The sequence below is a fragment of the Giraffa tippelskirchi genome, chromosome 3 (genome assembly GCF_054371585.1).
Source record: "Giraffa tippelskirchi isolate mGirTip1 chromosome 3, T2T-mGirTip1v1.2.pri, whole genome shotgun sequence".
Lineage (NCBI taxonomy): Eukaryota > Metazoa > Chordata > Mammalia > Artiodactyla > Giraffidae > Giraffa > Giraffa tippelskirchi.
The window spans coordinates 29546912-29570583 of record NC_137277.1 but is presented as its reverse complement, the minus strand read 5'-3'; the positions used below and the strand labels follow the sequence as shown (position 1 = coordinate 29570583).

The 23672-nt window shown below is 42.3% G+C and overlaps 2 protein-coding genes, 1 long non-coding RNA gene and 1 pseudogene across 18 annotated transcripts in view; 1 reads left to right on the top strand and 3 right to left on the bottom strand.

The window, feature by feature from the left end:
* The window catches only part of LOC145543158 (uncharacterized), a 52789-nt gene extending 40842 nt beyond the window's left edge, over positions 1-11947 (bottom strand). The window contains exon 1 of the mRNA XM_081583785.1: positions 11388-11947. Within this exon, the coding sequence (XP_081439911.1) occupies positions 11388-11545 (158 nt within the window). The 5' untranslated portion in view covers positions 11546-11947. The remainder of the gene's footprint in view (positions 1-11387) is intronic.
* Positions 7485-8228, bottom strand: LOC145542219 (large ribosomal subunit protein uL16-like; annotated as a pseudogene). The gene has a single exon (XR_014079679.1). The product of XR_014079679.1 is annotated as a large ribosomal subunit protein uL16-like (transcript).
* Positions 11948-14201: 2254 nt separating the features above from the next.
* Positions 14202-15208, bottom strand: LOC145543162 (uncharacterized). Its single transcript, XR_014080509.1, has 2 exons — positions 14890-15208; positions 14202-14616 (listed from the first exon to the last, which is right to left on the bottom strand). It is a non-coding gene; the product is annotated as an uncharacterized LOC145543162 (long non-coding RNA).
* An 84-nt stretch (positions 15209-15292) lies between these two features.
* Positions 15293-23672, top strand: part of LOC145543156 (zinc finger protein 292-like) — a 107882-nt gene continuing 99502 nt past the window's right edge. For all 15 annotated transcript variants that reach the window (XR_014080494.1, XR_014080495.1, XR_014080499.1 and 12 more), the window contains exon 1: positions 15293-15476. Coding sequence is in view for 9 of the 15 variants with exons in the window: in XM_081583777.1 (XP_081439903.1) it covers positions 15309-15476 (168 nt within the window). In the remaining 6 variants the exon portion in view is untranslated. The remainder of the gene's footprint in view (positions 15477-23672) is intronic.

The following is a 23672-nucleotide window of genomic DNA, read 5'->3' as shown; positions in this document are numbered from 1 at the left end:
TTGTAGATCTATAACTATCAAAACTAGTTTTTTGACAAACAAGATGTTGGAGTATTTTGTATTGTTAACTTACTCGAGCTATATATATATATATATATATATATATATAACTCAAAAGTTTACTTTTTAAGGGTAACCAATCACCATTACTATCCTGTATAAAGTTTTTGCACTAAGAATTTTCCGTTACTCCAAATACTTTCCCTTTAAAACACAGCACACCTAAAGTCCCCAGTTGTGTTAAAGATGACTGCATACACGTGCCTTGTAGCGTGTCATGCAGGATGCCCAGAATATCTGTAATGATGACCTTTGTGAATTGAAGCCTAAGCCCTCCATTTCCACCTCTGAACTGAAAAAGCCATTTTTTGGTCACAATTATTTTGGAAAATAACTTCCTTTGACACACTTGCCACTGTTAAGTTTCTATTTGGGGTGGGGGGGGTGCATATCTTCTCAGATCCCCAAAATTTGAACTTGTGTCTTAGTTGCTCTTGATGTTGAGAGATTACTATTTTTTTTTGTTTTGTTTCGCTTCCAGTGACATAACATGCTTCTATTATATTGGATCTTTGATCTCTTTAGAAACCCCCTTCGGGCTACTAAATATTTTTCTAAGTTTTGGCCATCAGCTTTCTCATTGTATCCTCTACTTTGGCCATCTCATCCATTTTCATGGCTTTAATTTTTATTTTAATTTTTATAAACCTGACTCCCAAATCAATATCTCCAAACTGAACTTTTCTCTTCACACATCCACCTGCCTGATAGACAGCATCACCTAGATGTTGTGCTGACATCTCCATCCCAAAATGAACCCATCAAGATCCCCTCCCACACTTGCTCTCACCCAGGTTAAGCTTTCTCTTGCTTTCTTATTTCTGTTCAGGGTATTACTGTCCTTTCAAGTTTTGGCTTCCAAACCTTGAGTTCAGCTTTGACCTTTTGCTTCCCCTCTCCTGTCTGTCCCACAGCTGTTCAGACTTGCCTACGAAATCTTTCCATCACTTCTCTTCTCCCTTCCCAATGTTGTGTCCCAGCAGCTCTCATAAATCTCTCCTAGGAAAAAGTTTCTTAAGTAGCCTCTTTGCCTTCTGTCTCTCCTATTTTGTCCTAAAGATTTCCAGCTAGAGCTGCTCTTGTAAAGGACAACTCTGATTTTAAGGCAACGCAAAGTGTCTCAATGGTAAAGAATCTGATACAATGCAGGAGACACGTGGAAGACGTGGGTTCGATTCCTGGGTCAGGAAGATCTCCTGGAGGTCAGTGGCAACATACTCCAGTATTCTTGCCTCGGAAATTCCATGGACAGAGAAGCTTGGCAGGCTATAGTCCAAGGGGTCGCAAAAGGGTCAGACAAGACTTAGCAACTAAACAACAACATCAGATCTGAGCCCCCAAATCTGGAGTAAGCTAAGGGTGGAGGATTAGTTAAGCCACTTTATCTTTAATTCACGAGTTCTTATTTGTATTGTGGATAATAATAATTTCTATAAGCTATCATTATAGTTGCAATTACATGAAAATATGCACATAAGATGATTTTCCCTGGCATTTTTGGTCTTCCCAGGTGGTACAGTGATAAAGAATCCACGTAACAATGCAAAAGATGCAGGAGACAGAGCTTTGATCCCTGGATTGGGAAGATCCCCTAGAGAAGAACATGGCAACTCACTCCAGGAATTCTTGCCTGGCATTTTATTATTAATAGCACTCAGTAGATGGTAAGTTATTATTATCATGTCACTTTGCTGGTCAAAATTGTCAATAGACTGGCAGTCCAGTGGTTAGGACTCTATGCTGTCACTGCCAGTGGAGCTTGGATCCCTGGTCAGAGAAGTAAGATTTCTCAAGCCGTGAGGTGTGGTCAAACAAAAAATAGTCAATGGTGCTGTAATAGTCACAGCTCTAATCTACCTTTCTAGTGCTGAATCCCACTTACTGGACCTTCACAAACTATTTTCAGTTGTACGTGCTGAACTGTTCTCTACACGTTTCATTTACCTAATATGTTTTTTAGTTTCTCGTTTGTCTCACGGCTGTTTATTTAATTTCCCCGATCTGAATCAACATTCTGTTAATTATAACTGATTTATATACTTTTCACAGTGAAGTTAAGTAAAAGGGGATATTATTAATTCAGCCATGGGAGTCAATCAGGGACTACAAGGATGTCAGGCTTCATGGAAAGTACCCCCTTGGTCACTGGCTTTTTGGGACCCCATGGGCTCCACTTCTTTCTACACATCAGCTTCATTTCCTGCCCAGCAAGTTGGCTTTCTTTGCCTCTTTTTCTACCTGCAGGAACTCACCTCATGGATGTATGCCTCACTATTTCCATCCACTCAGTTTCACACACAGATCAAATGACTCTGCATTCCAACTGCAAATTTCTGAGTCAAAGAGTCATCACAATCCAATCAGGTACAGCATGAGGGCAGATTGCCTCAAACAATCCAAGTGGCCAGGGCCCATTCTGTGTATGCCAGGCAGTTCTCAGAGCAAATCCATTCAGGGTAAGATGTTCCAAAGACAGTTAATATCTCAGAAAATAAGATCATTAGGGTATGAGTAGTGTGTTCTTATCTTTACATTTTCTCATGATTCTTACAAATTGTGACATCCATAGACCCTTTCAATAAATGCTTGTAGAAAGATCTGAAATTTTCTATTGTGAGTTTGCTAAAAGCAATACCAATATTAAGAGTAAAGTTAAATTTATAATTTACTTAGTCTGCACAGAAAGATATAGACTTGAATGGGAGCTCCAAGACCTCATAATGCAATGGAAATTTTTGCCAAAAAGTGAAGGCCATATGAAAAGAGGCTCAGTGTCACCAATTATTAGAGAAGGCAAATCAAAACCACAATGAAGTATCACCTCACACTTGTCAGAATAGTCATCATCAAAAAGCCAACAAATAACAAATGCTGGAGAAGGTGTTGGGGAAAGGGAACCCCCCCTTTGGTGGGGATGTAAATTGGTACAGCCACTATGGAAAACAATGGAACTTCCTTCAAAAAACTTAAAGAAGAACTATCATATGATCCAACAATTCCATTCCTGAGTATACATCTTGAAAAGGAGAAAATTCTAATTTGAAAAGATACATGTATCCCTATGTTCATAGCAGCACTATTTACCATAGCCAAGACACAGAGCAACCCAAATGCTCATTAATAGATGACTGGCTTAAGATGTGGTATGAATACACACACACATACACAGGTGCACACACACAATGGAATGTTACTCAGCCATAAAAAAGAATGAAATGTTGCCATTTGCAGCAACATGGATGGACCTAGAGAATATTATATTTAGTAAAGTAAGTCAGACAAAGACAAATACTATATGATATCTCTCATATGTGGCATCTAAAAAATAATACAAATGAATGTATATACAAACCAGAAACAGACTCACAGACTTATGGTTACCAAACGTGGGGAGAACAACTGAGAGACACAAAATTAACATATACAAACTACCATAAGTAGAACAGATAAGTAACAAGGATTTATTGTATCACACAGGGAAGTATACCCAAAATCTTGTTACAACCTATGCTGCTGCTAAGTCGCTTCAGTCGTGTCCGACTCTGTGTGACCCCATAGACGGCAGCCCACCAGGCTCCCCCATCCCTGGGATTTTCCAGGCAAGAGTACTGGAGTGGGCTGCCATTGCCTTCTCCGGTTACAACCTATAATGGAATATAATTTGAAAAAATACTGAATGCTTGTGCTATACAACTGAAACTAACACAATATTGTCAATCGACTATACTTCAACTTGAAAAAAGATGCTCAATTTGACCCAAAGTTTAACAAATGCTCATCAAAATATGGTAATATTTTTAAATGATGAGATAGTTTTAAAGTCTTGACAAAACATAGTTCTACTAAGGATTCCTTGAAAATGGGTTCTTTCCAACACCTTTCTAAAGTGTTGATGGGACTGTACCTGGTCCAACATTTTGGAAGCACAATTTAGCAACATCTGACTAAATTAAAATCACAATTTATTTTGATTTAACAATTCTTCATTGGGGAAATTATCCCATTCATATTTACCTATTCAAATAATCAAATATATGCATAAGGAAGGTCACTGCAGCATTTTTATATTTAAAAAAAATAAAAAATAACCTAATTGCCTATCAGATAAATGATTAATTAAATTACCTTCATTTATACCATGGACTATCATATGCCCATTAAAAAGAATGCTGATATGGAAAACTTGTAAATATATTATTGAGAGAAAAAAGCAAAATGGAAAACCATCCAACTAAGTGGCATGAATAGATTTGTTAAGAAAATAAGAGTGGTAATAAGCATACATTGCTTACATATACAGAAGAAAATTCTTTTTTTTTTTTTTGACCACTGCATGGCTTGCAGGATCTTAGTTCTCCAACCAGGGATTGAACCTCAGTTCCTGGCAGTGAGAGTGTGGAGTTCTAAACACTGGATCACCAGGGAAAATAAAGTTTTAAGACTAAGTAAACCATTGCTGGTCCCATCACTTCATGGCAAATAGATGGGGAAACAGTGGAAACAGTGTCAGGCTTTATTTTTTTGGGCTCCAAAATCACTGCTGATGGTGGTTGCAGTCATGAAATTAAAAGACACTTACTCCTTGGAAGGAAGGTTATGACCAACCTAGATAGCACATTTAAAAGCAGAGACATTACTTTGCCAACAAAGGTCTGTCTAATCAAGGCTATGGTTTTTCCAGTGGTCATGTGTGGATGTGAGAGTTGGACAGTAAAGAAAGCTGAGCAGCGAAGAACTGATGCTTTTGAACTGTGGGGTTGGAGAAGACTCTTGAGAGTCCCTTGGACTGACTGCAAGGAGATCCAACCAGTCCATCCTAAAGGAGATCAGTTCTGGGTGTTCATTGGAAGGACTGATGTTGAAGCTGAAACTCCAATACTTTGGCCACCTCATGCGAAGAGTTGACTCATTGGAAAAGTCCCTAATGCTGGGAAGGATTGGGGGCAGGAGGAGAAGGGGACGACAGAGGATGAGATGGTTGGATGGCATCACCGACTCAATGGACATGGGTTTGGGTAAACTCTGGGAGTTGGTGATGGACAGGGAGGCCTGGCGTGCTGCGATTCATGCGGTCGCAAAGAGTCGGACACAACTGAGCGACTGAACTGAACTGAACTGAAACCATTGCTGAGCCAAGTAACAGGGTGGGACTTGATCTTGGAGGTCAGGAATGGAGGAAGATGTTTATTTTTTATCTTATATCTTTATTTGCTGTTTGAAAATTTTATGCAAACACAAATTATATCTATAATTTTAAAATTAATGACACCTAATTAACAATTATAGGAAGTCTCAGAACCATGGATATTTGGAATTTACGAATCAAATTTAAGTCTTTCTTCCCTGTCCACTTACCCTTATATGTATAAAAAGATGCATTTTAATAAGACTGATAAATATAGGGAAATTTTTGAACTCTCTTCTCCTACCCCTTCACACCACTTCTCATAGGGCTGTTAAGAAGTAATTGTGTTCTTCTCCTTAACAAAAAGCTTTTCTGGGGATGCATGAGGAAGAGGTTCAAAAATGCATGTTTATTAAAAAACACACCTCCCACAAGCTTCACATTGAACTAGGAGCTTAGGAGTTAAGTGATTTATAAAACAAAGACTTTGAATAATAGGATGATTAGAGCAAATTTAGAGGAGTTGGCTATAACTTTTTTGAAACCGTGATTTGTGCCCACTGATGGGTGGGGCAAGAAAGAGGTTATTTAGGCTTTTTTTCTTTCTTTTTTACAAAATAGGTAAAATGGCCATGACTCAGAGGGAAGGAGGGGAAGGTAGAAATTCGGTAACTCTAGGTCTGGAACCTTATTATTTGAAGGATCCCGAAGTAATGGTTAGAAATGCAGATTTCTAGAGCCCAACTTCAGTCTACTTAATCCGACTTTCTAGAGGTGTGGCCTGAGAACTTGCATTTAAGTCAAAAATTTCAAGTGAATTTATGCACACTAAAGTTTTAGAGGTTCTCCTGTAAGATAATTCAGATACTGAAGAATAAACCCTATCGGGAGTCAGAGGTAATCTTCTTACATTTATTTTTCTCTTTAGAATTCTAGGAAGGTGGTAAGGTCCCATATCAAGCATTGCACTAGATGACAGTGAGTAAACTCATGGTGAAGAAATTGAGAAAAGGTTTGATTATGTTAAACAATTGGACTGGAAATTTAGAATCTCTTGAGCAGATGATTAAAAAAAACAATATTGTGACAAAATGTAAGAGCAAAGACAAAATTAAATTAGATCTAAAGCACAGTTTGTGAAAGAGAAAGCTAGAGCCTGCGTTTTTGCAGTTCATCTGATATAGTGTAACAACTGAACATCTATCTTGCCATCTTTCGACTCTACTTGCCATAACTTTTGATTATAGATAATTTGGTTGATAAAACACGGATTCCCCAAAATATTTGAAAGGCAGCTGTAAATAGGTTCCTGGAGGTGTGCTGTGATAAGTCGCTCAGTTGTGCCTGACTCTTTGCGACCCCATGGACTGTAGCCTGCCAGGCTCCTCTGTCTATGGGGATTCCCCAGGCAAGTATACAGGAATGGGTTGCCATACCCTCTTTGAGGGGATCTTCCCAACCCAGTGATTGAACCCAGGTCTTCCGCATTGCAGGCAGATTCTTTACCATCTGGAGAAGAGCATGACAACCCACTCCAATATTCTTACCTCAGTTCAGTTCAGTTCAGTTTCTTAGTCGTGTCCGACTCTTTGTGACTCCATGGACTGCAGCACGCCAGGCCTCCCTGTCCTTCACCAACACCCGGAGCTTGCTCAAACTCATATACATCGAGTCGGTGATGCCATCCAACCATCTCATCCTCTGTCATCCCCTTCTCCTCCTGCCTTCAGTCTTTCCCAGCATCAGAGTCTTTTCAAATGAGTCAGTTCTTCACATCAGGTGGCCAAAGTATTGGAGCTTCAGCTTCAGCATCAGTCCTTCCAATGAATATTCAGGACTGATTTACTTTAAGATGGACTGGTTGGATCTCCTTGCAGTCCAAGGGACTCTCAAGAGTCTTCTCCAACACCACAGTTCAAAAGCGTCAATTGTTCAGTGCTCGGCTTTCTTTACAGTCCAACTCTCGCATCCATACATGACTACTGGAAAAACCATAGCTTTGACTAGATGGACCTATGTTGGTAAAATAATGTCTCTGCTTTTTAACATGCTGTCTAGGTTGGTCATAACTTTTCTTCCAAGGAGCAAGTATCTTTTAATTTCATGGCTGCAGTCACCATCTTCAGTGATTTTGGAGCCTCCAAAAATAAAGTCTCTCACTGTTTCCCCATCTATTTGTCATGAAGTGATGGGACTGGATGCCATGATGGTAGTTTTCTGAATATTGAGTTTTAAGCTAACTTTTCCACTCTCCTCTTTCACTTTCATCAAGAGGCTCTTTAGCTCTTCTTCATTTTATTTTTTATTTTATGTTTTTTGTTTTTTTTGTTGTTTGTTTGTTTTGACAGGAAATAGAATTTATTGGTGAGCATGATTAAGGAGGGGACAACGCTGATGCTCACGACTGCAGGGCCTGCCATTTGTCCAAGGGACCACGATTAGGGGTGTATGTGACCCCACAGCCATTTGGGATGAGTCGCTTTTCTGCCACCATGTTTTCAAATTCATCTGTGTTGAACTTGATAAATCCCCACTTCTTGGAGATGTGGATCTTCTGGCAGCCAGGGAACTTGAACTTGGCCCGGCAGAGGGCTTCAATCACATGCTCCTTGTTCTGCAGCTTGGTGCGGATGGACGTTATGACCTGGCCAGTGTGGATCCTGGCCACTGTGCCCAGGGGCTTTCCAAAGGCACCGCGCATACCTGTCTGGAGTCTATCAGCTCCAGCGAAAGACAACATCTTGTTGATGCAGATGACATGGAAGGGGTGGAGCCACACTCGGATGTGAAAACATCTTTGCCACAGCTTTTCACCATGTACTTGTTGGCACAAATATGGGCAGCCTCCAGGGCTTCAGAGGAGAGCTGCTCATACTCATCTGACACCATGCGGCCACAGAGTGGGAACCCATCCACTCTGGCCTTTCTTATGCCCCAAGTCGAAGATGAGGATCTTAGCATCGGGGACACCTCAACAGAAGAGGGACTTTGCGTTCAGCTTGTTCTTACAATACCAGTAACACTGGGCAGGGCAGTGGCCCATGGCGATACCAGGATCTTCAGTGGCTTGGCCGAAGGGAAAGAGCTCTTCTTCACTTTCTGCCATAAGGGTGGTGTCATATCCGTATCTGAGGTTATTGATATTTCTCCTGGAAATCTTGATTCCAGCTAATGCCTCATCCAGCCCAGCATTTCTCATGATGTACTCTGCATATAAGTTAAATAAGCAGGGTGACAATATACAGCCTTGATGTACTCCTTTCCCTATTTAGAACCAGTGTGTTGTTCCCTGTCCAGTTCTAACTGTTTCTTCTTGACCTGCATAAACATTTCTCAGGAGGCAGGTTAGGTGGTCTGGTATTTCCATCTCTTTAAGAATTTTCCAGTTTGTTGTGATCCACACAGTCAAAGGCTTTGGTATAGTCAATAAAGCAGAGGTAGATGTTTTTCTGGAACTCTCTTGCTTTTTCGATGATCCAACAGATGTTGGCAATTTGATCTCTGGTTCCTCTGCCTTTTCGAAAGCCAGCTTGAACATCTGGAAGTTCTCGGTTCATGTACTGTTGAAGCCTGGCTTGGAGAATTTTGAGCATTACTTGACTAGTATGTGAGATGAGTGCAATTGTGTGGTAGTTTGAGCATTTTTTGGCATTGCCTTTCTTTGGGATTGGGATGAAAACTGACCTTTTCCAGTCCTGTGCCCACTGCTGAGTTTTCCAACTTTGCTGGCATATTGAGTGCAGCACTTTCACAGCATCACCTTTGAGGATTTGAAATAGCTCAACTGGAATTCCATCACCTCCACTAGCTTTGTTCATAGTGATGCTTCCTGAGGCCCACTTGACTTCGCATTCCAGGATGTCTGGCTCTAGGTGAGTGATCACATCATCACAATGTGGTTATCTGGGTCATGAAGATCTTTTTTGTATAGTTCTTCTGTGTATTCTTGCCACCTCTTCTTAATATCTTCTGTTTCTGTTAGGTCCATACCATTTCTGTCCTTTATTGTGTCCATCTTTGCATGAAATGTTCCCTTGGTATCTCTAATTTTCTTGAAGAGGTCTCTTCTAGTCTTCCCCATTCTATTATTTTCCTCTATTTCTGTGCATTGATCACTGAGGAAGGCTTTTTTTTTCTCCTTGCTATTCTTTGGAACTCTGGATTTAAGTGGGTATATCTTTCCTTTTCTCCTTTGCCTTTCACTTCTCTTCTCTCAGCTATTTGTAAGGCCTCCTCAGAGAACCATTTTGCCTTTTTGCCTTTCTTTTTCTTGGGAATGGTCGTGATCACTGCCTCTGGTACAATGCCATGAACCCCCATCTAAAGTTCTTCAGGGACTCTGTCTATCAGATCGAATCCCTTGAATCTATTTGTCACTTCCACTGTATAATGATAAGGGATTTTGTTTAGGTCATATCTGAATGCCTAGATAATCCTATTCTTGCCTAGAGAATGGACAGAGGAGCCTGGTGGGCTATAGTCCATAGGGTTGCAAAGAGCCGGACACGACTGAAGCAACTTAGCACACACACAGTGTTTAGAGAGGATCATTACTCACTCTGTAAAGTCTAGGATATTTTTGATAATATAAGGATAAGTATAGATCCATTATCTATGACTGCCCAAAATAAATTGAATTGAATTGAATTTAGTTCAACGGGCATTTATTGACTACTCATTTTCACCTTGAAATGTGTCAAGGAGTATTAGAGAAGGGAGACACACTCTCTACCCTCAAAGGGCTTACAGGCTCATGAGCATAGACTGTAATAAAAGGCAAGATAAGGGATTTCAAATCAAAATGTAGTAAATAATAGATTGAAGCTACAGAAGTTTTGAAGGGTGGTTATTTCTGTATGGAAAGCGGGGGTGAGGGGAGGGGGGCAGCATGTGAGCTAAGGGAAAGCAGAACAAATCAGTCAACTCTATTTTGGTGACAGATATATTCAGACTTTACTCCACTACCAAGAGAAAGGAAGACTTATCAGAGGAGCCCTGATTACAGAGGGTGTGGTCAAGAGAGTGAGGATGTGGAGAGAGGAATCATGAGTAAATGAACATTTTTGTAAAGGTGTGATAGAGGGTAAGCACCTAGTGGGACTGATCTGGTCCAGTGTATGAACTGAATACTAAACACGTTATTATTATTATTGACGTTATTATTATTATTGTTTTTGTTGTTATATTGAAGAACGTACCTGTACAAATCACAGAAATCAGCAAAACTCCCTAGAAGCTGATGTTCTAAAATAGTAAAAGAAACCTGTGCATTTCCAAGTTCATCACACTTTGACAGTCCTGTTTTTAAAAATCCAGATACCACAAAAGTGATATTATTTGATGGATTTCCAATGAAGTAAAGGAAATGCAATGACTAATACTTAGAAATAAGAAAAAGGCCCTTTTTATATTGCTTTTCTAAAAGGCAATTTCTATATTTCTTCTCCGGACAGAGTCTGTGAATCAACACAAGCATTCCCTGAGACAGCATAGACCACATTTATGATTTCAAGATTTTATTTTGCTTTATCTTGCAATGCTTTTCACCTAGGTTAGTATGTTTGAATACTTGAGGCTCTATTAAAAGTATTTTTCCTTAGAATGCTATTACTCGTTCTCACCTGCACTTGGCTTTTCCTCAGGGAGAGAAAGACAAACCCAAATAGGCAATACAAATATCCCTCTTCACTTAACTACTTTTTCGTTTAAATATATCCCCTGGAGAGGGAATGGCTACCCACTCCAGCATTCTTGCCTGGAGAATCCCATGGACAGAGGAGCCTGGTGGGCTACAGTTCATGGGGTCGCAAAGAGTCTGACAGGACTGAGCAACTAACACTTTCACTTTTTCACTTTCATTTAAATATATATATTATCTTCTTTCTGGGAAGAATTAAAGGACTCGAAGTCATCCTTTTAAATGCGGGTGCAGCGTTTCCGGTGCCTTTGGCATCATTTCAGTATGTGGCACAGCACCTGCCTCTTGTTTTCAACTTTGGACTCCATTCTTTGCTCGTCTCATGAAAAATGTTTTCCTCGGCAAAGTGTGGTGTGTTTTTAACCGATTCCAATAGACCTTCAACCCAGGCTCCTTCTTTGTGTCTGCAGACAATGAGTGATTCCCAGACTCCGGGCGGCGTGGGGTGGGGAGCGGGGGGATACTTTCTACCGGACCGATCCCCAGACAGACTCCGTCCCTCACCTCAGAGATTCAGAAGGCGGCCTGTCTGGGGCCTGGCGGCCCAGCCCCTCGGAGAAGAGCAGGTAGAGCCCGCCCGAGACCCAGCAGCCGTGCCCGCGTCGGGGCCTCCGCACGACAGACTCTAGCATCCCCGCCGCTCCCTTGAGAGGCTCCAGCATTCCTCGGCCTGGAGGTCCCAGGCGGCCGCGACTCCTGAGCCAGGATCCACAGTGGTTCCGCGGCCTCGATCCGCAGGGGTGGGTGGAAGAGCCGCGCCGGCGCCAGATGTCAAGGATACGGCTGCTATGCGCCGGCCTCCAGGCAGCGAGCGCCCAGCCGCGCCCCGGGAGCCCAGCCCCGCCCGAGTGGGGACCCGAGGACGCGGCTAGCCGAGCGGATAGGAGGCAACCTCAGCCCGGCTCCAGCCCCATGCACCTTCCCGGTCGCCCCAGGAGAAAGCCTGGGCAGGGAGAAAGGGTGGCGGGAGGGCGGCGAGCCCTCCGCCCTCTGCGGCCCGCGGGCTCTCCCAGCGAGCCGGGGTTGCTCTGCGCCCTGGGGGCCTCTGCCCTAAGCCATCCGCCGCGCCCGCCGCAGCCCGGGCGCGGCCTTCTGGCTCTGTTAGCAGGCACAGCCCCGCGCCCTTCCGGCTCCCAGGCTCTGCTATTTCAAGAATTTTAGGAGGAAAAAAGTTTACTGGCGAGGTGCGGGGCCCACTCAGCCTGGGAAACTCGTGAAGCAGGCTGGCAGGAGCGGCCTGGATGAAGTGACCGCTGTCCCCTAAGGGTCTCCCCAGCTGTGCTGATCGCAGGGGTGGAGTGGGGGCTTTTTCTGTCTCCCAAATTTACTCTGAAATCGAGTCTCTTGGGAGTGAAGGTCCACATGATTATATCACGTCCATAGCAGTCGCGCTGTGTCCTATATGAGTACCGGGTACTCGCGACGCAGACACTGAGGTCCCCAGAGACACTGAGTCTCTTGGCCCCAGGGCTTATGCTTGTTTTCCGGATGGAACAGGCCTCCGAATTTCCCCAGGAACGTCTCAGTAAGTAGGGGTGTGTGTGCGTGTGTGTGCAATGATTCCCATGACCTGACAGGTGTGTTATTAATATAAGACCAAATAGACTTAAGTGCAATAATACATTGTGTACTTGTAGATACACCTTTTAAAATAGATAATGAAATTTCTGCGATCTTGAAGATCAACTTGTCAAAGCATAGTATTTCCACTACTCCTTTAGTTAAAAAACCTGCACTTCTGTAGAGATTCGAAGGACAAGTCTAGCTAGCACTTTTGGAGTTCCAAATTGAATCTACATTCATTCTCATAATAGAACAATTGTCAGAGGAACTGCCATTGCAGGTCACTCTTCCTCAAAACTGTAAGCTGCCTCGAGGCAGGGATAGTTTTCATTCACCTTTGATACTCCCCTGCTTAAAAGTACTCAATAAATGATTGTTAAATGATTACACCACTCACTCCAATCGTTACATTTTCTATAAATTCTAAAGGAGGAATGTAGAAAGGGGGCGGTGGCGATGAAAGATACCAAATAAAAGTGAACGACTTAGTAGTCCAAGCTGAGGCACATTTGCAAGACAGTGATAATGCTTAGAATCAATTTGTTAATCAAATCTTTTTGGTTTTAGGGCTATCATGGGCAGGAAGTGGAAACGATTGACATTCTCCGGCTTTTTTTTGAAACCAATAAGTGGATACATTTCTTCTGGATATATTTTGCTTTCTTTTTTCCTTTTTTTTTTTTTCTTTCTTTCTATATATTAGGTGTGGTGTAAGCCATTATACTTGAAAATATGCCTTGCTGGCCTTTGACACCTTAGATGTTTTGGATTTACTGGTGGCTAATCTCGTATTTCTCATTTTTTATATTTTCACTGGCATCCTAGGATAACATACATTGGAGAAATCTGGTTTAGATACCTAAAATACTTCACTTGGGAACTTGAGCTACAAATACTAAAATCCATTGCTGCTGCTGCTGCTAAGTCGCTTTTGTCGTGTCCGACTCTGTGCGACCCCACAGACGGCAGCCCACCAGGCTCCTTCGTCCCTGGGATTCTCCAGGCAAGAATACTGGAGTGGGTTGCCATTTCCTTCTCCAGTGCATGAAAGTGAAAAGAGAAAGTGAAGTCGCTCAGTCGTGTCTGACTCTTCACGACCCCATGGGCTGTAGCCTACCAGGCTCCTCCGTCCATGGGGTTTCCCAGGCAAGAGTACTGGAGTGGGGTGCCATTGCCTTCTCCAACTAAAATCCATTAGCTACCTTAATTGTTGGTTTTTAGCTCTCAATGATACTTTTGTATCTTTGTTCCTTAGCCTTTGAGTGTACTCCACAGACTCTTCTATTCATAACTATTTGAAGAACCTGTGTTGTTAATAGGTAATATCAGCACACACATGCTGTATTATTATTTAGCTGATAATCGTTTTCATAAAGGGTTCATTTTGTGCCCACTCATATAATGGCAGTTAAACACTGCCATCACTGATGCATTACAAAACATTCATTCTGGACAACATATTGACTAGAACGTTTTCTACTAATACTAGAAATCTCTAGATACCTCATCACTATCATTGTTTCTGATTTTCTGTAGACCAGTTGTAAGGAAGATAAGCCTTTTGTCTTATTTTAGACTACTAAAAAATATTTGTTTTAGTCTGAACTTTAGGCTTAAGCACTTGAATTTTTGTATTACTTTCACTGTTTTTGTTAAAGTGCCAAGTATCCATTCTTTTCAGGTTGTAAATAAAATATGGTTCAGAATACCATCTCTATTTACAGCGCCAGGAAAAAATGCTGTTAAACGCATAACTCTAGATAACCTTGTTCTTTTATTTTAGCAATTTTACCTCCGTTGTGATTTTTAATGAAGTGCTTATTGCTGTCTTTTTTTTCTTGACCTACTTTCAAGAGCTTTCACTTTCATATACAACGTGTTTTCAGTGGTGGTGATTTCTGTAGTGTGTAGGAGAGTCTTAAATCGCGGTGGAACAGATTAGTTGGCTATCATTGATTCCAGAAATGTCTTCGTGGTTTCAAATCACCTGGTTCCAACGTCCACAATTTCAGTCTGAAATCTTTTAAGCTCTGCTTTTCAAGGGTTTGCTCCGTTCTCCAGACTGAGGACTGACTGGACTTCATTCTGCTGTGATCCATCCAATTGTTATTTTTCTTTGTTGCCTCCAGCCCCTAGAGATTGTATTTCCAAGGGAGAGGCGTTCTTGGGGCTGCAGAGGAGAGTGGGACGAGATCTGGTACCTCAGGCAGTAGGAGGAGATCCCTCCTCCCCATCCCGGTAAGAAGTTGGGGACAATTTTGACAGTTCAGAGTCTCGCTTTGGCTCTCGGGCTTGTGGTCCATGGGTAGGTTTTACCTGCTCCCACTTCCCCTGCCTCTGGCCTGCCTTCGGGCCAATCGCAAATGCAGCCCTTACCCCACCCCACCCCACCCCACCCCACCCCACCCCACCCCACCCCACCCCACCCAGAGCGCTCCCTCACCCGTTCTCTTGGGGAACTGGGGCATGTGTCCGTAGAAGACTTCGGGGACTGGGGAAAGCCACCCCGGGATCCGGACGCTCGAAAGGGCAGCCCCTCCCTAGGCTTTTCCCCTCGTCGCCGCGCCCACGTGACCGAGAACAGGCCTCCACCGGCCCGCCCCTTTCGTCCGCTGCTGCCCACTTCCCGCTCGCGGTAAGTAAACCGCGGTTTTCCCACCGCCCAACCCCGCCCTCCTCCTTTCCCCTTCCCTTCACCTCCCTCGGGCTCCCTCGCGTCACTCTACCCGCCCCCCATCCTCCCCACAGGGCCCTTTGTACGTGCTCGGCGGCGTGCGAGCGCGCCCGGCACGTGACCCCGCCGAACGTGGCATTGTGTTATCACGTGACCCAGGTGCGTACGCGACGGAGCGGGGTGTGAAGATGGCGGACGAAGAGGCCGAGCAGGAGAGGTTGAGTCGCGGCGGAGGCGGCTGCGCCGCGGAGCTGCAGCGCCTAGGCGAGCGGCTCCAGGAGCTGGAGCGGCAGCTGCGGGAGAGCCGGGTGCCGGCCGTGGAGGCGGCCACGGAGTACTGTCAGCAGCTGTGCCAGGTGAGGGCGCCTGGGGTCCCCTCCCCCTTTCCCTCTGCTAGAGGGGGAAGAGGGCGAGCGAGCGCCTGGCGGCCGAGCGCGGTGGTCGGCGCTGCCTTGGCATCGTCGGCGCCGCCGCCCGGGCGGGAGCGGCGAGTACCAGGAAGGCGCCTTTGTGTGGCTGCCGTTGTGGCGGTTGTTGTCAGCAGCTCCCGGCTGGGGGAAGGGAGTTGTGGTCAGGATGGAAAATCCCCCCTCCCCTTTCCTTCCCCGAGCTCGGGACTGCGCGGTCCCCGAGACCGAGAGATGCAGACTGCGAGGTCTGCAGACCTCCCCGCTGTGGGAGAGGGTAAGCGGGGAATGGAGGCCAGGTTCGCTTCCTCCTCTTATTGTGCACTGGGGATTACCGCGCCCCGCGCCTCTGCGCCCCTGCTTCCCACTCCGACGGGCCTGCGCCCCCACTGGTTTGATTCCTTTGCCTCCGCTAGCTTGCTTTCATCCGTCCCGCCCCCCGGTCCCGTTCTCGCTGTCTCCCGGCCTTTGTTGTTCGAGTTTCGCCTTAGGACTGAAGAGGCCTTTGTTGATGTTCCTAGGAGCAGTCCCCGCCGACCCCTTCTAGCCGGCAAGACGTTCGGGGGTAGGGGGGCGGAGGTTGTCCCCTCCTGCCTTTACTTGCTAGGAGCCCCGCTTCCATGGTAAAGGTTGCTTTACTCGGCGGAGGGAAGCTGTGTGTGTATCCTAGGGTCGAATGTCCCTGTGGGGTGGCTTCTCCAGAGTCCGCTTCTCTTTTGCTTTCACCCTTGGAGGAGTGTGTTTTCCTCTCTGCCCTTCCTCCCCCTTCTACTCACCCCCCTATTACTTGGAGCCGCCCCTGTTTGGCCTCCCGCTGAAACGGAGAAGATTATGTGGACCCGTGTTCAGGTCAGTTTCAGGCCTTACTCTCCTGTTTTTGCAACAAGGACACTGCTTTCCAGTAACTGCGTTCTAACCAGGATATGGAATGTTAATAGCACTGTTTGTTTGATAGAAATCGGGGAGTTTGTGTCTACATTTGGATTTGATTACATACCCTCTAATTAAGTTTGAAATTTCGAGGTGCTGCTGCTGGCTATGGTGAAGATTTTGGTTAGATTATCTTCTTGAGGAAGCAAAAGAATTTATACAGGTCGCATTTCGAGTTGGCTTGTGAACATATTATAGAGAAGTTGTTTCCGGAAAGATACTGAACTTAAGGTGGAACAATGGTGGGCCGTTTTAGCATATCAGTCGATCACATTTTCACTTAATTTTTAGCCTCCACGTTCTGAAATCTTTACAAGATCAGGGATACTTGATCCCGTACTCAAAATTCTCCATTGTTGTTTGCACCTTATTGTCACAGATTATTTGATAGTGGTTCATTTTCTTGAAACAAGCAAACCAAAAACAAATTTGTGAAACCGCAAGGTGACTTTCTGGGAATAAATGCAATGTGAAAGCCACCCACTTAAGGTAATATAGGTCTGGTGAATACCTATGGCATAATTAGAGATTATGTCATTCCTTTGAATCCTAGGTTTAAAGAATTGTTGAAATTTACTAATCTCACTATCCTGACTGTAACCACTCATTCTTAATTGGCCTTGTAGATATTAAAGTTTATCTTAGATTTTTTTTTTAAAGCCACAAAACTTTAGTAAGATACGGATAAAAGGAGCTCTTTCATATATAAGTGAAGTTAAGCTTTGTAGTCCGCGAAAAGTGTACCTCTGCTGAAAGACATTTTTCAGGTAGCAGTTTCCACTGATGGATTTAAGGCTGATTACTGTAAATACTCTTGACCAGCTGTCATTATAAGCAGAATTAATAATTCTGGGAAAGTAAAATCTCATACAGGTTGGGCTTCATCTGGAGGGTGTGCAACATAGATAGTTGTCACTTTAAAATGATTTTTAAGGTATGAAGCAGTCTTCCTTTTTGTCAGCATGAAAGAAATTTCCTGTATCAGTTTTGAGTGTTTAGTCTTACAACATGTACATTGTTTTTACTGACCATTGCTACTTGAAATAGTAATGAAACAAATGCTGGGCTTGTGAATTTCAAAAATAATGAAGTATTGCAGGCACTAAAATCCCACAATAATGTAACTGCATTTAAAAGTGATCTCCATTATTTGAATATGAGGATGTATCTAATGTTTCAGATCCGTTATAGAACATTTTCTATATGTGTGTGTGTGTATATATTTGGTTACCTATTTGGTCTTGCCAGATGGGAGGTAACTGGAAGCAATTGTTTCTTTAAAATTGTATCATAGCCATTGTTACTCAAGTTTCAGATAGGAATTGAGCAGAGCAATGGTTAACAATTACAGAATTTATTAGAGTAGTCTAAAAACAGTGCTAGAAATACTAGGAGCTAGAAATTACATCTGCCTTTATTATTTAGCTTTTTCTATCTGAGGTTTCCTTGTAAAACTGGGATATTCACATGCTTCAGGAAGGCAAAGATGAATAAATATTTGTCAGAGTTGGTGTGTTTCAGAGTTAACATTCTGTAAGTGTTGATGCTTAGTGCTTGTGTAATCCTCATGGTTGCATTTATTTTAAAATATGACTTAGTTTATTACCTCAACAAAAGGTGAATTTCTGGAGAATGTAGTGAAACCAACAGAAATGAAGTTGCTTACTCTTTTCTGTTCTATTTTGAATGAGGTATAGGAGAGTAACAGATTTCTTGAGCTCTGAGAAGTAAAATAGAAATGAAAAATGTTTAACTTTTTCTTATTATTAACAGTATTGTTTTGCTCTTTATATTGGGCTGCTTCCTGGAAGCATGCCCCACTTTTACGTGAGCATTTGCTTTAAGCTTAAAAGTAAAAGGAGGGGAAGGTGGTAGAGGATGGGCACGTGCGAGTGTCTGTAAAGAAAAATCAGATTTCTTTGTGAGCTAGTTGTAATCTGGATAATGCTTACTTTTTTAAAAACCAAATTAGAATAAAAATACCTGTATCATCATATATAAAAACTGATTGTAGCTGGGACTTGGGACTCTTTATTGTATTAGACTAGACCAACATTCACTCACTCATTCAGCATTGTTATTGAGTACCTGCACCGTGGACGAGGCAACCATGAGTGTGGTCCTTGGCCACAAGGATTCTACAGTCTCTGGAGAAAGATAGACAAATAATTGCAGCAAAGTGTGATTTATATCTATTATACGGAACACTGTTTATTTGGAAGTTTCAGCAGGGACATTCCAGTAGAAGAATTGTTCTGAAAGGATTTTAAAATGATTGTTCATTTAAAAACTTATGCTGTTGTAATAGTTGAAGAATGAGTTGTTGGAGCATGGTGTTTGTTGACAGCTTTATATACTGGACTGGATGACTGCTTGATGAATGAGTAATGACTGTTTTTTGGTTATTATCAAAACTGACAACCATTTTATTTATTTTTTAAAAAATTTTATTTGTTTGGCTGTGCCAGGTTCAGTTGTGACACGAGATCTTCAATCTTCGTTGCTGCATGTGGGATACTTAGTTGTGGCATGCAGGATCTAGTTCTTGAATTGGGAGTGTGGAATCTTAGCCAGCAGACCACCAGGGAAGTCCCTAATAATTATTTTAAAAGGTGGAATTGTTGTGGAAATTCAGTTGCATATCATACACACACACACACCCCCCTCATACCTTTGTTCATACCATAATTCATATAAGCAGTGTTTCTCAAGTAGGCATAGTGCTTTTTCCCACTGCATTTCTCTCTTCAAGGATATTTGGAAATATGTGGGGTCAGTTGTTTGGTTATTCCAGTGACTGGGGTTGTGATAACTGGCATTTAGTGCTCATGGGCCATGGATGCTGCATTTTCTGAAGTCACCAGGATGGTTGCATACCATTGAAATGTACCACTCTGCCTGCAGACCCGCTGTGCCCTTTTGAGAAACAGTGGCAAGAAAGAAAAGGAATATATTAGTGTTTTTTGTTGTTACGTTCTTTTTACATTAATATAGGTATATTGGGCTTCCCTGCTGGCTCAGACAATAAAGAAACCACCTGCAGTGCTGGAGACCTGGATTTGATCCCTGGGTTGGGAAGATCCCCTGAAGGAGGGCATGGCAACCCACTCCAGTATTCTTGCTTGGAGAATTCCCCATGGACAGAGGAGCCTGGCAGGCTACAGTCCATGGGGTCCCAGAGTCAGATACGACTGAGCAACTAGGCACATAGGTATATTAAGAAATGTAGTTAATCTGGAACAGATCCAGGCCAGTGCTTTTTGACCATTGTGTAAATGCACACTGAGCTTCAGTGCACATTGAACTTGAGCATTTCTACTTTCTTAGCAGAAATTACAAACAATTACTTAAACAATTACTCAAACAATTCACTTTTACTAGGTTAAAAAGGGTGGCAAATTCAGCATAGTTGACCTGATTAAAGCAGAGATTTGACCTTTTGATATCACTGAAATTCTGTTATTATAAGATACAGGAGACTCTAGTAAAGGAATAAGATTAAGATTTAAGTATCACTTTAGGTACATCCTTGGCGGTCCGGTGGTTAGATCCGTGCTTCCACTGCAGGGGGCGTGAGTGTCAATCCCTGGTCCCAGGTGAGCTAGGATCTCACATGCCAAGTGCCAAAGCATCGTTCCCGCCCCACCCCACCTCCCAAAACAGAAAAGATTTAAATGGCACTTCAAGATGACAGTTGAAGAGACTCAAAAGGCTGTTTATCACTAACATACTTGCTTTATTTTTTACTCTTTTTAAATTGAAAATGTGGTATGTTAAAATGATTTTTTAAATGAGAAACACTGAAAACTCGATCTCCTTCCCACCCTAGGTGTCCAGTCACCTTCCACAAAGACAGTCCCTTAATAGTATTTTATGGATCTTCCCAGAAATGCCATTTACTCTTATAAGAAAAAATTTTTAAATGAGCACATAGTGTACAGTGCATCTTTGTTTCACCAAAAAAAAAGATATCTGAGACCATTTTGCAGCTGCACGTGTAAACTTGTGGCTTTCTGTTTTAAATTGTATATTGATTCTAGTCTGTGTCTTAATCAGTTAATTGTTGGCAATTATTTAGAAGAATATTTTAATTTCATGTGCAGTAGTTTCAGTAGAATTCAAAATAGGTAGTAAGCACATCAGCCTGGGGTATCAGAAGGCTTTATTGAAGAGGTGGAATTTGACTTAGGCCTTAATGCCTTTATTAACTATGTTTAGTGCCTTATTGGTGTAAGAAACAAAAATGAAATTAAAACTTGAGAGCTACTAAGTTAAAATTGTGCAGTTACAGTGTATCTTTGTATATATTTCTTTCATCTATTTGATACAAGTTGATTCTTTTGTCTGCATGTTTTGCTTCTTTTTAATTGTAGTGGCAAGAATTTTGAAAATTCTTAAACATTCTCCTTGAGAAACTAGACTTGATTGTTAGAGACTATCTTAAGTTAATTTCTAGGTCACTTCAAATCAGAAAAAAAGATGGCTTACTTGTTAATTAGTGATAATTACTTTAGGTATTGAGGGAGTAATAAGTCATTTAAACTTCAAAAGTTTAGGTAATGCTCAGGGGAAATAATTTAAGTGTTCATAATTACAATGATTGCGTGCTAGAGACATTAAATTCTGCTTTCCAGAATATACTTTTACCAGTTTTAGCAAAGGAAAGCTTTACCAAATTTTGCTTGTCTCCTTCTTAACACTTCTTGGTCCTAATTTAAAATGGGGGAAGGGAAGATGTGTTCTGTAATTGCCATTCATAATATTTTATATTACTAACCTGCAAAACGAAGGATTTTTGAAAATACATGGTCTTAACTGTGAAACTGCTGCTGTACTTATTTTCCTTGAGATTCTGTCAAAGTTGAGAAATTACCTTATTTTTCTCAACTCCCACACATAAATTCAGTTCATAAAATTAACCAACCGATATGTGAGTAGCCTTGCTTCTAAAATGGAAAGTTTACTTATTATTAATGTGTTTGTCAGATACCCTGTGTAACTTTTAACTATGTATTTTCCAGGAGAGTATCTTAATTCATTGTTTCTCTTTTAGCCTTTAGAGTTGCACAGTGCACCTCATTAGAAAAAATGTTACCTTTCCCACCTTACCTATATTTAGCCAAGATTTGTTAAAATTCAATCAATTACATATATATTTTAAAATTTATTTTAAATAAATATTTAAATTCCTCTTATGTGGGAGCACTAAGAGAGCTATGGAGACTTGTAGCATAGAGTTTACAAAATCTGGCACATATATTCATAGTTAGGCAAGTAATACTCAGTTCAGTTCAGTCGCTCAGTTGTGTCCGACTCTTTGCTACCCCATGAATCGCAGCACACCAGGCCTCCCTGTCCATCACCAACTCTTGGAGTTTACCCAAACCCATGTCCATCGAGTTAGTGATGCCATCCAACCATCTCATCCTCTGTCGTCCCCTTCTCCTCCTGCCCCCAATCCATCCCAGCATTAGGGTCTTTTCCAATGAGTCAACTCTTCGCACGAGGTGGCCAAAGTATTGGAGTTTCAGCTTCAACATCAGTCCTTCCAGTGAACACCCAGGACTGATCTCCTTTAGGATGGACTGGTTGGATCTCCTTGCAGTCCAAGGGACTCTCAAGAGTCTTCTCCAACCCCACAGTTCAAAAGCATCAATTCTGCGGCGCTCAGCTTTCTTCACCATCCAACTCTCACATCCATACATCACCACTGGAAAAACCATAACCTTGACTAGACGGACCTTTGTTGGCAAAGTAATGTCTCTGCTTTTAAATGTGCTATCTAGGTTGGTCATAACCTTCCTTCCAAGGAGTAAGCATCTTTTAATTTCATGGCTGCGGTCACCATTAGCAGTGATTTTGGAGCCCAAAAAAATAAAGCCTGACACTGTTTCCACTGTTTCCCCATCTATTTCCCATGAAGTGGTGGGACCAGATACTATTAGATAGTAAAGTACTGGTGATAGAGTAAATGGAGTGTGAATTAAGAAAACTAGAGCATTTTGAAATTACTTAAATCAGCTAAAAATTGAACAGGAAAGGAAAACACTGTTTACATTGGGTCTTAAATGAGGGTAACTAATGTTAGAAGGATGGGAATAAACCTCAGAGAACTGGAACAACTTTTCAAACTGGCATCTTGGAGAAAACGTCAGGGACTGAGATGAAAAATAGGATAGAAAAGGTAGATTAGAACCAGCTTAAGGGTGTAAGATCCAAACCAAGGAATTTTAACTAATCTTGTAAGAGTAGGTGATACATGCTTACCATTTCCTGAAGCCTTGCGCTTCCAAGTTTGAGGTCCTGGCATATTTAGAAGTTCAGAATCTTCCAGCCTTTGTTTTTTCTTGAAATATCCTGTATCAGTTAATGCCAGGTAACTACTCAACCACAGTGGCTCTAAAAGAGTAGCCCTTTTTTATTACTGTTATCAAGTTTATGGGTCTGATGGATAGTTCTGCAGTCAGCTGATTGGTTGTCTGAACTGAATGATCCCAGATGATCCCACTCATGTCTTGTGGTTGGTGGTTTGGTTGAGGAGCCCCAGTTAAGTTGACTCGTCTCTGCTCTGCTCTTACCCTCTACCCTCTAGTGAGGTAGCCTGAATTTCTTCCCTTTGCAGTAAGAATGCCAGTTCCCTCTAACAGCTGCTTTCCAAGCTACTGCTTGTGTCGTGACCCATTGGCTCAACAAGTAGTCAAAATGGGGCTCTTTATGGGTATAGGGAGATGTGATTCTTCAGGGACCAATTTTATAACAATCTATGACATATCCCGATTGTGTAATCACTCACCTAGAGCCAGACATCCTGGAATGTGAAGTCAAGTGGACCTTAGGAAGCATCACTACAAACAAAGCTAGTGGAAGGGATGGAATTCCAGTTGAGCTATTTCAAATCCTAAAAGATGATGCTGTGAAAGGGCTGCACTCAGTATGCCAGCAAACTGGCATACTGGAAAACTCAGCAGTGGCCACCAGGACTGGAAAAGGTCAGTTTTCTTTCCAATCCCAAAGAAAGGCAATGCCAAAAAAAGTTCAAACTCCCACACAATTGCACTCATCTCACACACTAGCAAAGTGATGCTCAAAATTCTCCAAGCCAGGCTTCAACACTAACTATGTGAACCATGAACTTCCAGATGTTCAAGCTGATTTTAGAAAAGGCAGAGGAACCAGAGATCAAATTGCAAATATCTGTTGGATCATCAAAAAAAC